The 19,856-nt window shown below is 40.9% G+C and overlaps 1 protein-coding gene across 2 annotated transcripts; it reads left to right on the top strand.

Moving 5' to 3' along the window:
* The first annotated feature begins 6,369 nt into the window (after positions 1-6,369).
* BZW1 (basic leucine zipper and W2 domains 1) lies at positions 6,370-19,856 on the top strand. Of its 2 annotated transcripts, none has more exons than XM_010602558.3 (12): positions 6,370-6,494; positions 7,667-7,740; positions 10,187-10,363; positions 12,172-12,209; positions 13,024-13,089; positions 13,715-13,850; positions 14,781-14,890; positions 15,041-15,211; positions 15,672-15,818; positions 16,337-16,475; positions 17,565-17,687; positions 18,138-19,856. In XM_010602558.3, exons 2-12 carry the CDS (start codon positions 7,677-7,679, stop codon positions 18,167-18,169), a joined length of 1,203 nt encoding a protein of 400 aa, XP_010600860.1. In that variant the 5' UTR covers positions 6,370-6,494; positions 7,667-7,676; the 3' UTR covers positions 18,170-19,856. The 2 variants fall into 2 exon arrangements, with proteins under 2 accessions (XP_010600860.1, XP_010600858.1); XM_010602556.3 differs by having other exon boundaries at positions 12,115-12,209.

The raw sequence follows: 19,856 nt of genomic DNA, 5'->3' as shown, positions 1-19,856 counted from the left end.
AATTCCATGAGATTTTTGGTTGTTGCATAAGACATTGTCTTGAATGTTGCTAATAATTCACCCAAAACGCCATTATGTACATACTGGAGTTGGCCAGGTTAGCCATTATACAGTTATTAACTGAGTACTAAAAGTCTGAAAAACAAGGTCTTGCGCAGCATTAACAACTCAAAAACCAATTTGAGGCAGCCTTGGGCCTTGTCTAATCTGGCATTTCCTCAAAGATCTGATTTACCCGCTTCTCTCCTTTTTTTTTTCTCCTGATGCTCATCAGTTAACTAATACAGCATTTGTCAAACAGCCACAGAACATATTGCTGGGGACTCCCGTCAGTCCCAAGATAACAATAACAAGGTTGCAAAAGGTATCGAACCCTGATTTCAAGAGAAAGGTCTTAACTGTCATGTAAACTATCTGGTGCCAACATTTTACAGACAGGTTCATCAACTTGCATAATATCACAAAAATATCCAAGAGCAAACCTAGGACTAGATCCTCCTTTAAACATTTATCTTCAAGTACTTCTATAAGCAAACCAGCTCTTCCCCAAACTTCCTTGTCACCGTTCTTTCTCCTCCATAATCAAACTATGATTATAATAAAAGTACTGGTTTTATCAAATTCACTCCATACTTATTACAGCATGTTGCTTGCTATATAAATTGAGACAATACTAAAATGAGTGAGAAATAGACATTGCCATCTAGAATTATACTTTAGGTGATTGAGAAGGCAAGGAAGGGCAGGGAAACTGGAGGGATGGAAATGGGGAGGGCAGGGTGGAAATGGGGAGAGTGCTGACACATTGTGGGGATAACAACCAATGTCATGGAACAATTTGTGTATAAATTGTTGAATTGGAAATTAACTTGCTGGGTAGATTTTCATCTAAAACAATAAAAAGCTAATTTTTTTTTTTTTTGTTACATTTCAGGTGAAAAGATAAGACAACTGTAAATACAAAAACCAGTTGCTATCAAGTCGATCCCAACTCATAGCGACCCAGTATGTGTGAGGGTAGAACTGTGCTCCAAAAAGTTTTCAATGGCTGATTGCCAGGCCTTTCTTCTGAGGTGGTTTTGGATGGACTCAAAAACACCAACCCTTAGGTTTGCAGCTGAGCATGTTAATTGTTTGCACCACCCAAGGACTCCAATACAAAATAGATCAAATATCAGAAAGAAAGTAAAAAGTGTTAAGTAAATTTAAAAGGGGAATGTGTTCACTTCAGCTGCAGTGACTAAGAAAGCCTTGAGGGAAAGGGCAGTATTTGAGATAAGGCTTGAAACAGTAAGTAGGATTTTGACAATAGAAGATGAGGGAAAGACATTCCAGTGAGAAGGAAGACACAGTGTGTCTGGTCTGACTAAAGCAGAGTTCGGTTGTTAAAAACCATTTTCTACCATGATACCGTTTACGAACGACCTTTTTTGTGCCAGTAAATTAGAGGTAACACAGGCTGACATCAAGGTACTGGAAAAAGATGATGGATTTGAGAAATATTGGAAAAAGAAAAAATAGGCTTTATGAGGTCATAGGTCTGAATTGTCACCTCTGTATCCCAAGTGGAGCCCTGATGGTTTGCTCAGCGTGACTTGTTACAGCCAATAAACAAGAGGCCTTCGTTAAAAGGAAAGGAGCAGTTGGGGTTGTTGCCTCCAAGACTGCTCACAGGCATCTTGCAGAGGTGGGCTTTTATTGAGAGCAGACAAGGAAATGCAAATTCATCATGAATATTCAGGATTGACCTTCACGCAGGCAGTTCAGAACTTGGGGATGAATATGCCTTTTATTTAGACAATGGTTTGATCCCCCAGGATGGAAGAAGGGATGAATTTTTCTTCATTAGGATGTTAAGTCTCCACCCAGAGGCACATTGAGGCCATCTATGGCCCACTCTGTGGTTATCTTGTCAAGGACAATTTCAGAAGAAAGGGCAGCTTATTCTACTCAGTGTAGGAGGTTAAGTCAGAGCAGGTGCCTCTTAAAAGGGTTGGGCTCTAAGGCTGCCTGCCTCAGTGGTGCAGTGGTTAGGAGCTACAACAAATTACTGCTGCTAACCAAATGTCAGCAGTTCAAATCCACCAGCCACTTCTTGGAAACCATATGGGGCAGTTCTACTCTGTACTATAGGGTTGCTATGAGTTGGAATTGACTCGACAGCAATGAGTTTAATTTGGCTTTTTGTGGTATTCCAAGCGGTCTCTAGTTCAACAAATATTTGTTGAATGAATAAATAAATAAAACCTTGGCTGGCAGGGCAATATACTCTAGTGGTTGGAGCCAGACTGCTTGGGCTCAACTCTGGCTCTTCCACTTACTTTCCCTATGACTTTGGGCAAATTACTTGACCTCTCTATGCCTCAGTTTCCCTGTCTATTAAAAAAAAAAACAAACCAAACCCCTTGCCATCGAGTCAATTCTGACTCACAGTGATCCCATAGGACAGGACGGAACTGCCCCATACGGTTTCCAAGGAGTGCCTGATGGATTCAAACTGCCAACCTTTTGGTTAGCAGCCATAGCTGTTAGCTCTTAACCACTACGCCACCAGGGTTTATCCATCTGTAAAATGGGGCTAATAATAGTGTTCTAGGTAATAGGATAGTTCTGAGGATTAAATGAGTTAATACATAAAGTTCTCAGAAGAGTGCCTAGCATGAACATGTGCTATATAAATGTAGCTATTTTTTTATTATTCTTATTAGTGAAGCATCACAGATTTAACAGAACTTCAGAAGTGAGAAAAGTAGTTTTGGGGGGAGAGTAATCAATAGTACTAAGAGTATTAAGTTTGCTTTGGAAATCGATTTGGCGCTTCCTTTAAAAGGTAGAAATAGAATTACCTTACGATCCAGCAAACCCACTCCTTGGAATATATCCTAGAGAAATAAGAGCCTTTACAAGAAAAGATATATGCACACCCATGTTCACTGCAGCACTGTTTACAACAGCAAAAAGATGGAAGCAAGCAAGCTGCCCATCAACGGATGAATGGATAAATTGTGGTATATTCACACAATGGAATACTATGCATCGATAAAGAACAGCGATGAATCTGTGAAACATTTCATAACATGAAGGAGTCTGGAAGGCATTATGCTGAGTGAAATTAGTCAGTTGCAAAAGGACAAATATTGTTTAAGACCACTATTATTAGAACTCAAGAAACAGTTTAACAGAGAAGTAAATATTCTTTGATGGTTACAAGAAAGGGGAGAGAGGGAGGGAGGGAAAGGAGTATTGACTAATTAGATAGTAGATAAAAACTATTTTAGGTGAAGGGAAAGACAACACACACAATACACGGGAGGTCAGCACAACTGGACTAAACCAACGGAAAGAAGTTTCCTGAATAAACTGAATGCTTCGAAGGCCAGCGTAGCAAGAGCAGGGGTTTGGGCATCAGGGTTTCAGGCGACATCTAAGTCAATTGGCATAATAAAATCTACTAAGAAAACATTCTGCATCCCACTTTGGAGAGCAGCGTCTGGTGTCTTTTTTTTTTTTTTTTTTAATTTTTGTCGTGCTTTAAGTGAAAGTTTACAAATCAAGTCAGTCTCTCACACAAAAACTTATATACACTTTGCTACATACTCCCCATTGCTCTCCCCCTAATGAGACAGCCCGCTCCCTCCCTACACTCTTTCTTTTCTCCCTCCCTCCAATCTCTCTTTTCACGTCCCTTTCACCAGCTTCTAACCCCCCTCTACGCTCTCATCTCCCCTCCAGGCAGGAGATGCCAATATAGTCTCAAGTGTCCACCTGATCCAAGAAGCTGACTCCTCACCAGCAACCCTCTCCAACCCACTGTCCAGTCCAATCCCTGTCTGAAGAGTTGGCTTTGGAAATGTTTCCTGTCCTTGGCCAACAGAAGGGCTGGGGGCCATGACCACCAGGGTCCTTCTAGTCTCAGTCAGACCATTATGTCTGGTCTTTTTACAAGAATTTGAGGCCTGCATCCCAACACAACAGAAAATCCCTGAAGGAGCAGGAGAGCAGTGGGATACAGACCTCGAATTCCGCATAGCTATTTTTTTATGTGTACACTGACAATATAAACTTTATTTTTAATGCATCAATTGGTCTCAGCCCATCTGGAGCAAAGGAGAAGGAAGGACACCAAAGACACAAGGTAATTATGAGCCCAGAAGAACTAGATGGTGCCTGGCTACTACCGATGACTGCCCTGACAGGGAACACAACAGAGAACCCCTGAGGGAGCAGGAGAGCAGTGGGATACAGACCCCAACTTCTCATAAAAAGACCAGACTTAATGGTCTGACTGAAACTAGAAGGACCCCAGTGGTCATGGTCCCCAGACCTTCTATTAGCTCAAGACACGAACCATTCCCAAAGCCAACTCTTCAGACAGGGATTGGACTAGACAATGGGATAGAAAATGATACTGAAGAACGAGCTTCTTGGATCAAGTAGACACATAAGACTATGTTGGCATCTCCTGTCTGGAGGGGAGATGAGAAGGCAGAGGGGGTCAGACGCTGGCCGAATAGACACGAAAAGAGTGAAAGGAATGAGTGTGCTGTCTCATTAGTGGGAGAGCAATTAGGAATATATAGCAAGGTGTATATAAATTTTTGTATGAAAGACTGACTTATTTGTAAAGTTTCACCTAAAGCGCAATAAAAATTAAAAAAAAAAAAAATGTTAAGTTTGGCATTCCAGTGAAGATGCCAGACACTGGGATTGGGGATTTAGGAGAGAGGCTGGGGTTACAGATATGACTCCTGCTACTTCTCTCCGCTCCCCACAGTCCTCCCAACTCCCACCAAGCTCTCGTCACACTACCCTCTTCCAGTTCCTCCAACAGGTCAGGTTCTTTCCTGCCTCAGGACCTTCCCATTGCTGTACTCTCAACCTAGACCAACACAGAGCCTGGACTCAGCAGAGGTTTGTTCAGTTATTCACTACATGATTTTGGGGATCTTCTAAATGGAGATAAAACTTAAATCCCCGGGAATGTATCAGACTGTCAGGGAAGAAAGTATGACTAAAGAAAATAAAAGGTCTGAGAACAGAAAAATGAGTCCACAAATTAAAAAAGAGTACAGTATTCAGAGAGGTAGCCAGGGTAGTTGGGACAAAGTTTTAAAGAGATCGGTGACACTAAATGCTCAGAGGAGGCAAAGAGGGTGAAGACTAAAAAGAATCACTGGATTTGACCATAATAACAGAAAAGAACTCTGAGAAAGTAATTTCTCACGGGGGGAGAGGGGCAGAGAAAAACAGCCAAAGAAAATAAGTCAACTAACACACTATTTTTTCCAAAACGTCTGATAAGAAAGAGAAGCAGAAAAGGTGATTTTAGGGAGAAACCGTTTTTAGGACTTCTCTGGTTGGAGGAAAGTAAGGAAGCAGATCGCGAGGCGAACGACTAGGGCTGGAACTCAGGGAGTAAGAACAGAGTAGATCCTGGGAACGCCGCGCATCTGCATTTGTACAGCCCTTTGTAGCGTCCACAGTGCTTTTCCCACGCTTATCTTATCTGACCGTCCCCAGCTCCCTGAAGATACACTCTAACTCAGTGGTTCTCAAAGTGTAGTCCCTAGGCGAGCAGCAGCACCGCCACCATCACCAGGAGCCTGTTAGAAACGCCCATTCTTGGGCCTCCCATCAGACCTACGGAATCAGAAACTCTGCGGGTCAGGGCCAGCAATCCGTGATTTGACAAACCGAGTCCCTACAACCACCACACTCCGGAAAGAACGACAGCGACGACTGCAAGGAGTGGCCGGCCGCAGCCGGAGGACAGAGTTCCCTCTCTGAACCCTGCCTGCAGTGCACGACCCCACCCAGCCAGCACCGCTGAGCAACGTGGTCTTGCTCGGGCCAGAGCCTTGAGGCAGCTCTGCCAGCCCAGGACCCAGTGGAGACGAGGCCTGATCTCCGTCACCAAAGCCCGACCTCAGTGGCCCAAAGCCCGGTAGCGGGCCTCGGCTACTGCCCAGACTCAGCCGCAGAGCCCCCGCCCTTGGGCTTCCACTTCCGGCGCTAGGGGAGGGGGTCAGGGGCGGGAGGACTCGGAGCGGACGCGGCCAACTTTCTCGAGACTGGGGGGAAAGGGCAAGCTTCGTCCTTAACCCCTCCGTGTGCTGAGGCCAGATCACTCGGCAGTGGAAGGAAGATGGGCTAGTTTACTGTCAGCGTCTGAAAAACCGGGAAGCTAATAGGGAAATAAAGAAGCTTTGAGAATCCCCTTCCCCGCCCTTTCCTACTATCCCCCCCCGGGCCTAAAGGAATGGAAAATGCAGAGGCTGGCGAGACCGGGGCGGGGCCGGGAGATCGAGGTGGCCAGACGACGAAATCTCGCGATAGGAGACGGGTCGGAGCGGGGGCGGCACCGCTTCCCTCCTCCTCCTCCTCCCCCTCCTCCCCCTCCTCCTCCTCGCGTTAGTTCCGGTCGCAGAGGAGACAGCGCCGCAGTTGCCGCCACATCGAGGGTTCCTGGCTCTTTTCTCTTCGCCTTAAATTCGGTGAGACGCGCCACCCGCTTACCTGGGCCGAGGCCGCGGCCCCTCGCCGCTGGCGGGAGCGGCCCGGCCTGGAGCGGCCCGAGCGGCGGCCGCCGCATGAGGCCGGGCCGGATCGGGGGCCTGGATTCCAGGCCCCGGGCCGCCTCTCAGCGGGGAGGCTGCGGGCCGGCGGTGGCCGCGGCCGGGGCGTGTGACCTGGGTGCGCGCCGCGGCGCCGGGGCCGGAGGCGGTGACCGAGGCGGGTCGCCCTCCGGGCCTGCGCGGCCTGGGTAACAAAGCCGCCGTGGCCTCTGTTGGGTGATGTGCGCGTGGGGGGTTCCGGACGGGCGGGGCGGAGCAGCCGCCACCACCACGGCCGCCGCCGCCGCCGCTGCTTCAGCCGGAGGCCGGGCGGATGTACGGGCCGGCAGGGCCCCCGGCGCGGAGCGCCTCGGCTCCCGGGGTCCGCTCGTCGCGGCGGCCGCCGCCGCCGACAGCGGGGTCAGTGGAGAAGGGGCGGCCGGCGAGGAGCAGCCACTACGGCGCCCCGCTGTGGCTGAGGGGCCGCGGGCGGGACGGGCTGTGTCTCCCGAGCTGGAGTCAGGTGAACGGTGTGGACAGGGAGACACGTGCCCTGAGAAGAGGGTTGGATTGTAGGGAGTGGGTCGAAGCAGGCTTGGCCCGCTCTCGGTTATTTTTGCAGGGTAGGGTGGTGCAGGTGTCCTCTGCGGTTCCAGGCACGACTTTAGGGAAGAGTGGTGCTTAGAACCAGGCCCCTCAGAGAAAGAAATTCACCCCTTGACAGTGCCTTAAGGTTGATGTCCGTGGTTTGGATCCCTACGACTAAGGTGGTAATGTTGTCCGTGGTGCGTCGGAGTAGTAGAAGATGTTCCTGAACTGAAAGAGGAAAGAGGAAGAAATTAATCTTATTTATGCCGGGTGATTGGCCATCAGTCACTGTGGCCCTGTAAAGTCATTCAAGGGTGTATTTCACAGCACATCTTTAAAGGGTTTCTTGTAGAGGGAAACGCAGGTTTTGAAGTTATATTTCATTCAAGCGAAGGTAACTGTTTCTACCTGCACCCAGGTATATAGCCATGCTGGAAGCTTGTGTTCCAGAGGTTTGATGCTTTGTTTTAAAAGTGAATATTATGACACTGATGTTTTTAAGGCCTTCTTTTCTCTTTTCCTAGGGTGTCTTTTATGAATAATCAAAAGCAGCAAAAGCCAACGCTATCAGGCCAGCGTTTTAAAACTAGAAAAAGAGGTAAATGTTTATGTTTTAATGATAACTCTTTGACTCTCCAGGATATTTTGCATATCTTGGTTCCTCAGGCAAATACCAGGAAGGAACTTGAATTTCTAGTTGACTGCCATTTTAGATATATGGGTTTTAATATTTCTAGGGCTTTCCCAAGCCTTCCTTAGTTTTGAATCAACATATGTCTAAGCAGGTTAACGAATGTCCTGTTTAGTGTGAGCTAGTTAATTGTGACTACGAGATCAAGTACCTTTTTTTAAAAAAAAGTATGGGCTGTGTTTTCCCTCCCTAGCAGTTTCATTTAAGCAAACTTTTTGGTAGAGAAAAAAGTTTATAAGAGGAGGGCTCCTAACATGATCACTAGTTTCACACAAATTTTGTGTAGATTTGTGAGAAGAAAATCAAGACTTTAATTATGGAATATGGTCCACATGATAATTATAATGTCTTCTGAAATTACATGTTTGTGTCACAGACTTAGTAGAAACAGCATTAGAATTAACGTCTTTTGTATTAGTGAATACTCAGGTGAATACCGGTAGTCCCTGACTTACCACGGGTCCATCCTGAGGGAAGTCAGTTCTGATGTAAGTTGGATACCTTCCCCGCACAGTATTATTGCCTTTTAATATCAGTACCTTTGTAAATCCAATCTTTGAACATCTGTGAGTGAAGGTCTAAGAATAATACCAGCAAATTACACATTGCAACATTGTATGTAGCACATAATACAATAAGATGTACAAAAAACCAGACAGTGGTAAATGCTGTTCATCATAACTGGACTACTTGCTAAGTAGGGGACTAACTATATTGAATTCTGTAGCAAGGCACTGCATAAGTGATGCAAAGCTAAATAAGATGTGGTGTAAAATATATTTTGTGTTAGGCTTAATATTGTCCCAAAGCAGTGTTATTTGCTAAAAAGCACATATTAACCTTATTTTACAGGACATTTGTGGGAATAGTAGAACTGGGTCAGCTACTAATCTCAAATTGTGTTTTCTTTTTGTACACTAAGTGGCACAAACACTTTTGAGACATATGTATCAAAGAATGTAGTCTCTGACCATAGTCCCATCTAGAGGTGATGGAGAGTCCGAACTGTAATTTGATTCTAGTCTGTACAGAGTCACTTAGATTTAACCAGTATGTTTCCTTAAGAGAGGTTACAGAAGTTGTAAACGCAGAGCAGTTCAGTGCTGATGGGGAAAAGTCTGTATCCTCTGAGTATGTAGGTTGTTGGTATCATCACCTTTATATAAATAATAGCCGCGAGTAACTTTATTATTATTGCTAGCATCAGGGAATGATGTCACTTCCGAGTTCCATATAGAGAGAACTCATGTCCTCCTATCTGTTGATGAGTAGAGTTGTGGGTAGGATGACCAGCCATCCTGATTTCCCTGGGACCGAGGGAGTTCCCAGGACACAGAATTTTCAGTGCTAAAACCAAGAAAGTACAAAGTAAGCAAGGAAGAGTTGATCACCCCAGTGCTGGGTAAAAAGTGAGATATCTGACCTGGATGGAGAAACCCTGTCATGTGGTAAAGAGTATGTGGAAGCATCTCAGTTGCCTGTTTAGTTAGGCATGTGCCCAAGGCATTATTCTTTGTATTTAATATTCACAGCAACTTTATAAAAATTGGCGTTGTTCTTAACCCCCATTTTAACAGTAGGGAAATTGAGGCATGGTGAATGAAGCTAGGTGCTCAAATTCAGACAGTAAGAAGTGATCAGAATTTCAGTCAGGTAGTTTGACTCCAGAGCTCATTCTTTTAATGTGCTGCACAGTGTGGTCTCATGATTACGTGATTTCTCTGACCCTCAAGTTCTTTTCTGAGTAATGGGATCAAAAGATTATTATGAGGATTAAAGTAGAACACCTGGTAGTTTCTGTCATATATTGGGTGCTCAGTAGATACACTTTCTAAAGATTACCTTAATAAACACTAAATAAGTGGTATAAAAGAAAGTGCTATAGACATTCTAAGAAAAGAACCAAGAGCTCCAGCATTTGGGCAGCACTTCAGTGAGAAGTGAGACTTAGCCTGAGGTGTGGAGGATGGCTTCAATTTCAGAGAGGCCAAGAGGCAATGGGAAAGCATTCCATGTAGAAGTTGTCAAAGGCCGCTTCGTGGCCTTCACGTTTAGCTCACTTATGACACTTGTTTGAAAAGGTAGCCGAAGAAAAGGCTACAATAATTCTTTGACTGGGCCATCCTGCCTTGTACTGTACAGGAGAGAAACTTGCGTAGGATGTCTCTTTAGTCTCCAGTTTTGTTTGCTTGTGTTGCGTGCATGTCTTGGGTATTCTAGCTGTGTTTGCTTTATTTCCAGCTACTAAATGAAGTTGTGATGAATGTGGTTGCAGCTTTATAAGGTGGTGGTCTCACGGCATTTTAGTAAGCCTTTTAAAACTAAACGTTTTGGGTCTCTCCTCCCTCCTCAGATGAAAAAGAGAGGTTTGACCCTACTCAGTTTCAAGACTGTATTATTCAAGGCTTAACTGAAACTGGTACTGATTTAGAAGCAGTAGCTAAGTTTCTTGATGCCTCTGGAGCGAAACTTGATTACCGTCGATATGCAGAAACACTCTTTGACATTCTGGTGGCTGGTGGAATGCTGGGTAAGTGTCTGGGGTTTTGTGGCCTTAATAATTTAGGGAAGTGTGATGTTTGGAATTGAGAATCCTGAATATGAAAATTTGACAAACCTATCAAAATAGGGATTGGGGCTTTGTTTTGTTTTTATCCCTTAGACGTTCTCCTTTTTTTTCCCTTACCAAATCATATTATCAGATTGCCTTGCTGTGTCTAGTCTCATATTTGAAGTCTATTATAGAACTATAACATTGGATTTTAAAGACTTAATGTAGAAAAGAATAAAATTTATCAGTATTTTACATGTTGGTTACATTCTGGGATTATATTTTTTTTGTATGTTGGCTTAAAACACACTATTAAAATTCCACCAGTTATTTTTTATACGGCTTCTGTAAGATTTTAAATTACATATGTGGCTCATTATATTTGTTAGAAAGTGCTGCTCTTATTTCTATCCTCACTCTCAGTAGCTCAAGATACCTTTACAGAATGTGATACTTAGTTACATAGTTTCAGGTGATGATGGTAATGTCATATGCATAACTTTTTTAAATATTTCAAAATGTTTTCACAGTAACATTGTGTTGACCCTCACAGCCAAGCTGTGCTAGAATAAGAACTGCATTTATACACATTTGGAAGTGACTTGCAGTCAAACAGTTATTCAGCGATGGAACTAGGAACTTAAAATTCATACCTTCGAATGCCTGATTGCGCAGTGGTTAAGCACTGAGCTGCTAACCAAAAGGTCGGCGGTTTGAATCCACCAGCTGCTCCTTGGAAACCCTGTGGGGCAGTTCTACTCTGTCCTATAGGGTCGCTATGAGTTGGAAATGACTTGAAGGCAATGTTTTTTTTTTATTTGTTTGAACCGTACTTTAGATGGTTTACAGAGCAAATTCGTTTCTTATTAAACAGGTAATACATATACTGTTTTGTGACATTGGTTGCCAACCCCAACGTGTCAACACTCTCTCTCCTTGACCTCGGGTTTCCCGATACCAGCTTTCCTGTCCCCTCCTGCCTTTTCGTCCTTGCTCCTGAGCTGGTGTGCCCATTTAGTCTCGTTTTGTAGGCCTGTCTAATCTGTGGCTAAAGGGTGAACCTCAGGAGTGATTTCAGTACTGAGTTAAAAGGGCATCTAGGGGCCATACTCTCTGGGTTTCTGCAGTCTCTATCAGACCAGTAAGTCTGGTCTTTTTTTGTGAGTTAGAATTTTGTTCTACATGCCTCTCTAGCTCTGTCCGGTCCCTCTGTTGTGATCCCTGTCTGTTTTCATAGATTCACAATACTGCTGTTGATAAGGCTTTTTTTTTCCTCCTTTTTAAAACATTTGATAAGGAAAGTTTCAGACATATCCTAGAGGTAAAAGTATAATGAGCTTCAATCTATAACCCAGTTGGTGAAGCACTACTTGGGTATTTGGAAGCTTCTCTGGAAGCTTGACAGGGTTTTTTTCACTGTGGAAAGTTTTGTATCAAAACCAGCTCTGAACATCTCCCCTTGAGTGACAGATTTGGTACTACTGAATGGGTAATGCAGTGAGTTTCACTGGAGTGCTAAAGTGGATTGTTTTATTTATTCCTACGTAAATTGCTTCACTTCATGTATATTGAACCAGTCAGCCATGTTCCTGCTGACAAGTTGACTTCGCTTTCAGTTCATCTCAGAATTTTATTTTATTTTATAATGAAAATTCTTATAGAAAGTAAGATTTAAGTGATTACTAATCGAAATTAAGTTCGCTGCAAGTTTTTTGTGAAATATACCTTAGCCCCAGGTGGTACACTGGCAGATGACATGATGCGTACAGATGTCTGTGTGTTTGCAGCACAAGAAGACCTAGAGACCATGCAAGCATTTGCTCAGGTAAATGAAATTTTACCTAATTATTTTTAGTTCGCTACTATCCATCTGACTGTTTCAGGAATATTCTGCTTTAAAGAGGTTACGGGTTAAAAAAAAATGAAGGAATTCGATAACTTTCACATTTTTTAATTTTCTGGTGTTGAACTGAAGTTTTAAGGATAGTAGTCTTGGTGTAGTGTGATGAGTTAGGACCTTCAAAAGTATTGAGGAAAACAAACTAGAAAAAAACCCAACTGGCTTTCCTTTTCCTATTTGTGCTTGTGGAATTGCTCTATTTTTAGGAAAAATATCAAGCTGAAAAGATTGAGTTCCCTATAGTGATTTTCATAGTTGAATTATTCTGCCTGTAACTATTTTTAAAGGTGAATGAGTTGTAGGCAGATTAGCTTAACAGTCAATCTCATTTGTAAGTTTTGTTGTTGTTTTACTGTAAGCAAAGAATTTAAATGCATCTAAACTGGAGATTGTAATCAGTGCTGTTAGAGAATATAAAACTGTTTTATGTAATATTCTGTCAGTTTCCTACAATGAATATAAATTATTTGCATTTGATCAATAATTAGTCCTTGCCCTAATGTACAGTGGTAAAAATGTTTTGGAGATGGCTATGAAAGCGTTAACAGCATTTGGTATATTGCAGGGTTCTGGAGTTGACAAGCCCTTCTCAAACTGGTTTAGACAGTTCATAAACTATTGCATCCAGTGAAAAATTCACTTCATTGCTGTATTAAGAGACACTGATGTAGGTTTTTTAGGGATCTAGCATCTGTGCACATATGAAGTTGTTGTTAAATACATTTAATATTCTCCCTAGGTTTTTAACAAGTTAATCAGGCGCTACAAATACCTGGAGAAGGGTTTTGAAGATGAAGTTAAAAAGGTATGAGGGGCAATATGCTTTGGGGAAATGAAAGGTTAGAGCCAGAGAGAGGCATGTTAAAAAACAAAAGATCTCACTTCCGCCACAGATTTGAGGCAGTTTTGGATATTTAGGTAGGCTATCTTTGAAATGTAGTTTTGGGATAAAGTGTGTATTTCTAGTTCGCTGTATACTTTCTTAGCTCTGTTCAAATAGGAAAGGGCTAAAAATCAAAGTGAGGTGAATGGGGTTTGTTTAGAGGATCTGAGCTAAACACATTGAGTAAGAGAAATGTAGCATGCTTGCTATTTGAGTCCTAGTCTATTAGATAACGCTAATATGTAGGTGCACAGAAAATCTGGTAATGTAATGATAACATTTATCACGTGCCAGGCATTGTTCTGATTATATTAATTCATTTCATATTCACAAAAACCCTGTGGGGGAGGTTATATTATCCACATTTTACACATGAGGAAACTTGAGGCATGTAGCAGTTAAGTAAGTTGCCCAGGATCTTCACCTGGCTCATGAGTATTACAACTGAGAGATAAACTTGGATGATGAGACCTCAGAGCTCATACTTTTAACCAGTATAGTGTGTTTTACTGCTTCTCTTAATATCATTGCTTCTTGACTTTTACAGTTGCTGCTGTTCTTAAAGGGTTTTTCCGAGTCGGAGAGGAACAAGCTGGCTATGTTGACTGGTGTTCTTCTGGCTAATGGGACACTTAATGCATCCATTCTTAACAGCCTTTATAATGAGAATTTGGTTAAAGAAGGTAATCAGCCTTTAGTAAAGGATGGTCTTTACTTAGCTGAGGATGGGTAGATAAGAGCATGAAAGATGAATTGATACAGAAGTTGGTGTGACTCTTGTGATAGGGTTAGTTTATTACACATCCTTAAATTTAATGGAGCCCTGATGGTGCAGTGGTTAAGAGCTCAGCTGCTAACCAAAAGGTCGGCAGTTCGAATCCACCAGCTGCTCCTTGGAAATTGTATGGGGCAGTTCTCCTCTGTCCTGTGGGGTCACTATGGGTCAGTATCGACTTAACAGCAATGGTTTGGGGTTTAATTTAATAGATGCATTCACATTCAGTAGACATTTAATGTATACCTTTGGTGCCCAGGGTTAGTTACTTTCTCCAGCTATGCAAAAAAAATATCCAAGGTCCAGACAAAACGTGATTGTGAAATGAAGGTAAAGACAGGAATGCTGTGGGAACCCTGAAGGAGATTAATTCCAATTGAGACTTGGGAATGTGTTTAATAGAAAAGAGGAGATTAGGAAAAATATCAAGCTGTGAAGGAAAATCCATTCCTTATTGTGATTTCCATAGTTGAATTATGCTGCACAGTAATAAAAATGCTAACTTTTGTTACTGCTTAGAGTACAGAGTACTTGACATGCCTTATTTTAATTCTTAAAACAGCCCTGACTGAGGGGAACTATTACCCTCAGTGTACACATTAGAAAAGCAGTTTTAATTTACCCAGGAATACACAACTAGCAAATGGTAGAATAGGGAAATTGGAGTGAAATGGTAAGCAGTGACAGAGGAATGTTTGGGGATGGAGCAAGTAATCCCCGTATGGAGCAAGTAATCCCCGTATGGTTGAACTATGAGAGAGAAAATGGGGGGGGAGGTGCATAATGGTTATAAACCAGGAAGGTACTTCCATTAAGTAAACTCTTAATTCTTTCATAGGGGTTTCAGCAGCTTTTGCTGTAAAGCTCTTTAAATCATGGATAAATGAAAAAGATATCAATGCAGTAGCTGCAAGTCTTCGGAAAGTCAGCATGGATAATAGACTGATGGTTTGTAACTTTTTTCTTCCTATTCCTGCCAACACTTAAAGCAAATGTAAAGAGGGGAAATTTTTCATTTTTAATCTGTAAAAAGAGGGAAAATATTTTTTCTTAATCTGATTTAAACACCATGTAACCAGATTAAATTCTCCCTTTCAGGAACTTTTTCCTGCCAATAAGCAAAGCGTTGAACACTTCACAAAGTATTTCACTGAGGCAGGCTTGAAAGAGCTTTCAGAATATGTTCGGAATCAACAAACCATAGGAGCTCGTAAGGAGCTCCAGAAAGAACTTCAAGAACAAATGTCCCGTGGTGATCCGTTTAAGGACGTAAGATATCTTTGTATAAACCATCTTTATATGACTAAGTTGCTAACAAAGAAATACTTCACACATTTGAGAAACTATAAAGTATTTCACTAGAGTGAGTTTGAATTGATGGCTATAAAATATTGTGCTGGGACTTTGCCTTGGTCTTTTTCATATACTTTATTCAGTGTCCTACTGGTGCCCGGAAGTCAGAATACTTGGGGGTTTTATAGAGTGCAAGCCAGTGTGGACAGACCTGATTTTGTTTGCATCTTCGTAGTTAGTTTGCCTCTGTGTAAAATAGGAGGCTTTAACTAGAGGCTCCTTCCAGTTTTAAAAGCCCTTTGTGATATATGTACATGTGATCCTTGCCACTTACATGAAAGATATCTTTATGCCTTTTGTAAAAGGTCTAAATTTGATATGTGATCTATATGCATGTCAAACTGATTTCTGTTACTAAACTTGGATTCTTTTGCAGATAATTTTATATGTCAAGGAGGAGATGAAAAAAAACAACATCCCAGAACCAGTTGTCATCGGAATAGTTTGGTCAAGTGTAATGAGTACTGTGGAATGGAACAAAAAAGAGGAGCTTGTAGCAGAGCAAGCCATCAAGCACTTGAAGGTATTAGAACTGTGCCTTGGCAAAACAAACTATTCTGCTGTTAAGTGGGCATGTTGCTGTGGTTTTCTAAGAGGATTATCATATCCTGTGGTTCCTGGAGATAACCCCTAGTAAATAGACAAATAACATATTAACTACTGATGATAACACTTTTAAGGTTGACTCGGCCTTTGGTTCATCAGTTAGAAACATACATGTTTAAAAGTAGCTCAAACCTGCAATTGTGGTATTTGCGTTTGAGGGAATATTGGAAAATGGGAGCATTCTTTTTTCTTCTAAGATAATTGACATAGTATTGATACCTGGAATATTCAGTGCAGTATTTCTTATTTGACTTAGATGCTTAGTAGATTTTTCTGAATTAGTGTTTTTGTTTTTAATTTATAAACAGTTTATAAACTAGGTAGATTATAGTTCACAGTGATTGTAAAAGGTGAGTTATGTTCTCTATTTTAGGGGTTTTGGAATGGAAGGTCATTGTGATAGATGACTGAATCTTTCTCCCTTCCCTTTAAAAGCAATACAGCCCTCTTCTTGCTGCCTTCACTACTCAAGGTCAGTCTGAGCTGACTCTGTTACTGAAGATTCAGGAGTATTGTTATGACAACATTCATTTCATGAAAGCCTTCCAGAAAATAGTGGTGCTTTTTTATAAAGGTAATTTGAATTTTGTGACTACATTTAACAAAACCCTTCAGTATTCAGAATGATGCAAATGTATGGTTACTTGAATATCTGCTCCCTGAGATATTTTTTATTACAGTCATAGGACTGAGTTGTCTCTGATTAATTGGATGCTTTTTAATGCATTAATATTAAAACATCTCTCAACTGTATTAAAAAGCTAAAATATAAAGCCTACATGTTGCAGCCTCAACTTCTGTCCTATATTCTAGCCCCATCAAATTCTCAAGTTCCCTTCCCGAGATACACTTCTCACATCTCTGTAGTCCTCACACAGCTTCTTTCCTTTTCCCTTCCCCACTACCCAATGTGACCGGTTCAAAATGCTTCTGTAAAACACTGATATCTGTTGTTGTTCCCTTTTCTGTGATTCCGTATTGCAGAAAACTGGTCTAAAGTGGTTAATAAAGCTAAAACGACATCTGTTGGGAGAGTGCCCATTACAGTTAGTTTACAGTGGTTCGTGATAACATTTTTGTTTTAATGCTACATAAATCAAAGCAGCCACCAACCCAATGAGTGTGGTTTTGTATGTACGCGTATCACTTCCGTTCCCTAGTTTTTTCAGAGGATTTTGTTGGTGTCTTCCCCATTCTCCCCAGAGAATGGGGATATTGAAGTTTTATGTACCGATGCTTTCATGATTATCAGCCGTGGTTAGGTTTCTTGAAAGCAGCTGTACTCCCATTTATTTTCCCCTGCTCAGATTATTTAGAAATAAATTCTAAAAATCCTCATTCAGTTTTTTAATATGGACCTGTGAAGTATATGGATTTTTTTTTTTTTTTTTAATAAAAACTCAGTACCATTTTCACACCTAAAATTGATGAATTTTTTGTCAAATTTTCCTGATCATTTAACAAAGTGTTTCTCAATTTCAGCACCGTTGACATTTTGGGCCATTCATTGTGGGTGGTTGTCCTGTGCACTGTAGGGTGTTGAGCAGCACCCCTGGTCTCTACCCAGTAGCCAGCAATAGTACCCCTCCTCAATGTGATAATCAAAAATACTTGTAGATTTTGTTAAAAGTCCTGAATATGATGATCACTGTCTCCTTCATAGCTGAAGTCCTGAGTGAAGAGCCCATTCTGAAGTGGTATAAAGATGCACATGTTGCAAAGGGGAAAAGTGTCTTCCTTGAGCAAATGAAAAAGTTTGTTGAGTGGCTCAAAAATGCTGAAGAAGGTAAGTTTTTCGTCTTTGTGCAGTTTGTTTGGTAAAGCCTGAAAACTTACAGTAACGTGGGCATAGTATATGCCCATACATGCTGCTTTCTTTTATTCTGATGCTGTATTGTACTTAGGATACACATTTTTTTTTTTTCCCTTATGAAAGACCTGCAAATAGTCATTGGCTTAAGTCAGGTGAGGAAAACTAGACTTTAATTATTAGCAGTGCTTTGATAGTTCAGCCGAAATACTAAACATTCTAAGAAGAAAATTGAAAATTAATAGATATTTATGAATTTTAAGATTCCTAAGTGAATACTTTTGAATAGACCCATTATGTGAGTAGGATATTTTTATTTTACTGATAAAATCTCTTAATTATAATAAAAAAAGCATCAAAGTTATAGATGGTAACTTCATGTTCTGATATTATATAATGCTTGACTACATCTTTTCCCTTTTCTAGAATCTGAGTCTGAAGCTGAAGAAGGTGACTGAATTTTGAAACTACACCCTCAGTAAAGCCAACAGGAGTTGTAGATAAAATGTCATGTCTCATGTGTCCTGGTTCTTACATCTTCCTACCTCCCTATATCAAGCATGGTATAAGGGCTTTCATGGCAAATTTTATTTTAACTGTTTCTATGGTTACTGGAAATGTTGGGTTTAGTTTCTAAAACCATGTTTTAAGTAGCTACAGGAGCTATAGATTTGAATCTAATGTTGCATTAGTCTTTTCAGTTATCTTCTACCTCCTGTATTTTCTACTGTAATAATGTAATTTAAGGCCTTCCACAGTGAACAGTTCACTTTATTCCCTGGGTTTTCTATATAAACAGTTTTCAAGATATGATTTGGTTAAAAACAATTTGTTATAAAAATTCTGTTTGCAAATTAAACTGTAAAAGTATCCAAAGTCTCAGAAGGCAATGATTTGTGTGATAATTTGGTATGAAATGAAAAGGTGGCATATTTTATGCCCAGAGCCCTCTTCATCAATGGAAATCTAATATAATAATTGAATTAATTAATACGACTCTTGAGTGTTTGGACCACTGCTTGCATGTTAACATGTTTTCTTGCATTTTTAACCTCAGACTTCCTTAAGTTCAGTTGTTTGCTCACTGGTTTTCATTCCTTAGTGAAGACATAGAGACCAAAGTTGAAAGTAAGGTATTTGAGAAATCATATGTGACGGAGCTGGTGGGAAGAAGAAAGTTGAGTTTTTTCCCAGAAGCTTCTGCATTCAGTTAATATCTTTCCAGGCAAACCAAGTGGGTATTCTTTCCACACAACCATTTTCAGATGTACCTAAGAAAAGTTGTCATCCAAAATATTTTATACAAAATACACTTACTTAGATTGATAGGAAAGAACAGGTAAAGGAGTGCAGATGAGAGAAATTACTAATGTTAGTTTTAAACCCAGTAAAAATTGTTGAAAATGTTAAGTGATGAGCATATTCTAATTGAGACACTAAGTATAACTTATATTTCCTATTGGTTTAGTGTATTTGTTGTAAAGAATGAAGTGCAATGATAATGATATATTCCACTTGGTAATACTGGACTGGCTTCAGTTAATGTATTCAATAACAAGTCAAGCATCTGGCTATTGACATACCCTAGTTGCCATTTTTTTTAATTGCCATGAGCCAAATACTTCTTCCGTATGGTTGATCCATCTATGTTAATGGCTGCCTTTTAATCTTCATCTTTCTTTTCTTGCTGCTACCCATTTATGTACGTAGTCAATAGAAAAGAAAATGTGACGACATTTTGGGGGGCAAGAGACTTCATGTTAAGAGTGAACATTTTTAAGGTTTTCTTATCGGTGAAAGAAACTTACCTGGAATAATGCTGCCAGAGACTGAGTGGAAATTACCCCTTGCTAAGGTGCCATTCTTATGAGCCAGGGAAATGGTGTTTAAAAGTTCATCTTGAGGGAATAACGTGTAATACAATTTGAAATAAAGGTGTAGTAACCTTATGAAGAAGAGCATTATAACTGATAACATTGTGAATGGGGTGAATTTGTTAAATGAATAACTTTGATAAAGTTTTCCTGCACAGGCAAAATGTATTCTCTAGGCTTCTAAGTAATCTGCTTTTACTTTGTAATTTGTACGTAGACCTCAAGACTTTTTTTTTTTTTTTAAATAAAGTCCATCCTTACACTTAGGTTT

This window comes from Loxodonta africana, chromosome 6 (genome assembly GCF_030014295.1).
Source record: "Loxodonta africana isolate mLoxAfr1 chromosome 6, mLoxAfr1.hap2, whole genome shotgun sequence".
NCBI lineage: Eukaryota > Metazoa > Chordata > Mammalia > Proboscidea > Elephantidae > Loxodonta > Loxodonta africana.
The sequence above is the reverse complement of the archived record's forward strand: the minus strand, read 5'-3'. Positions and strand labels throughout refer to the sequence as shown.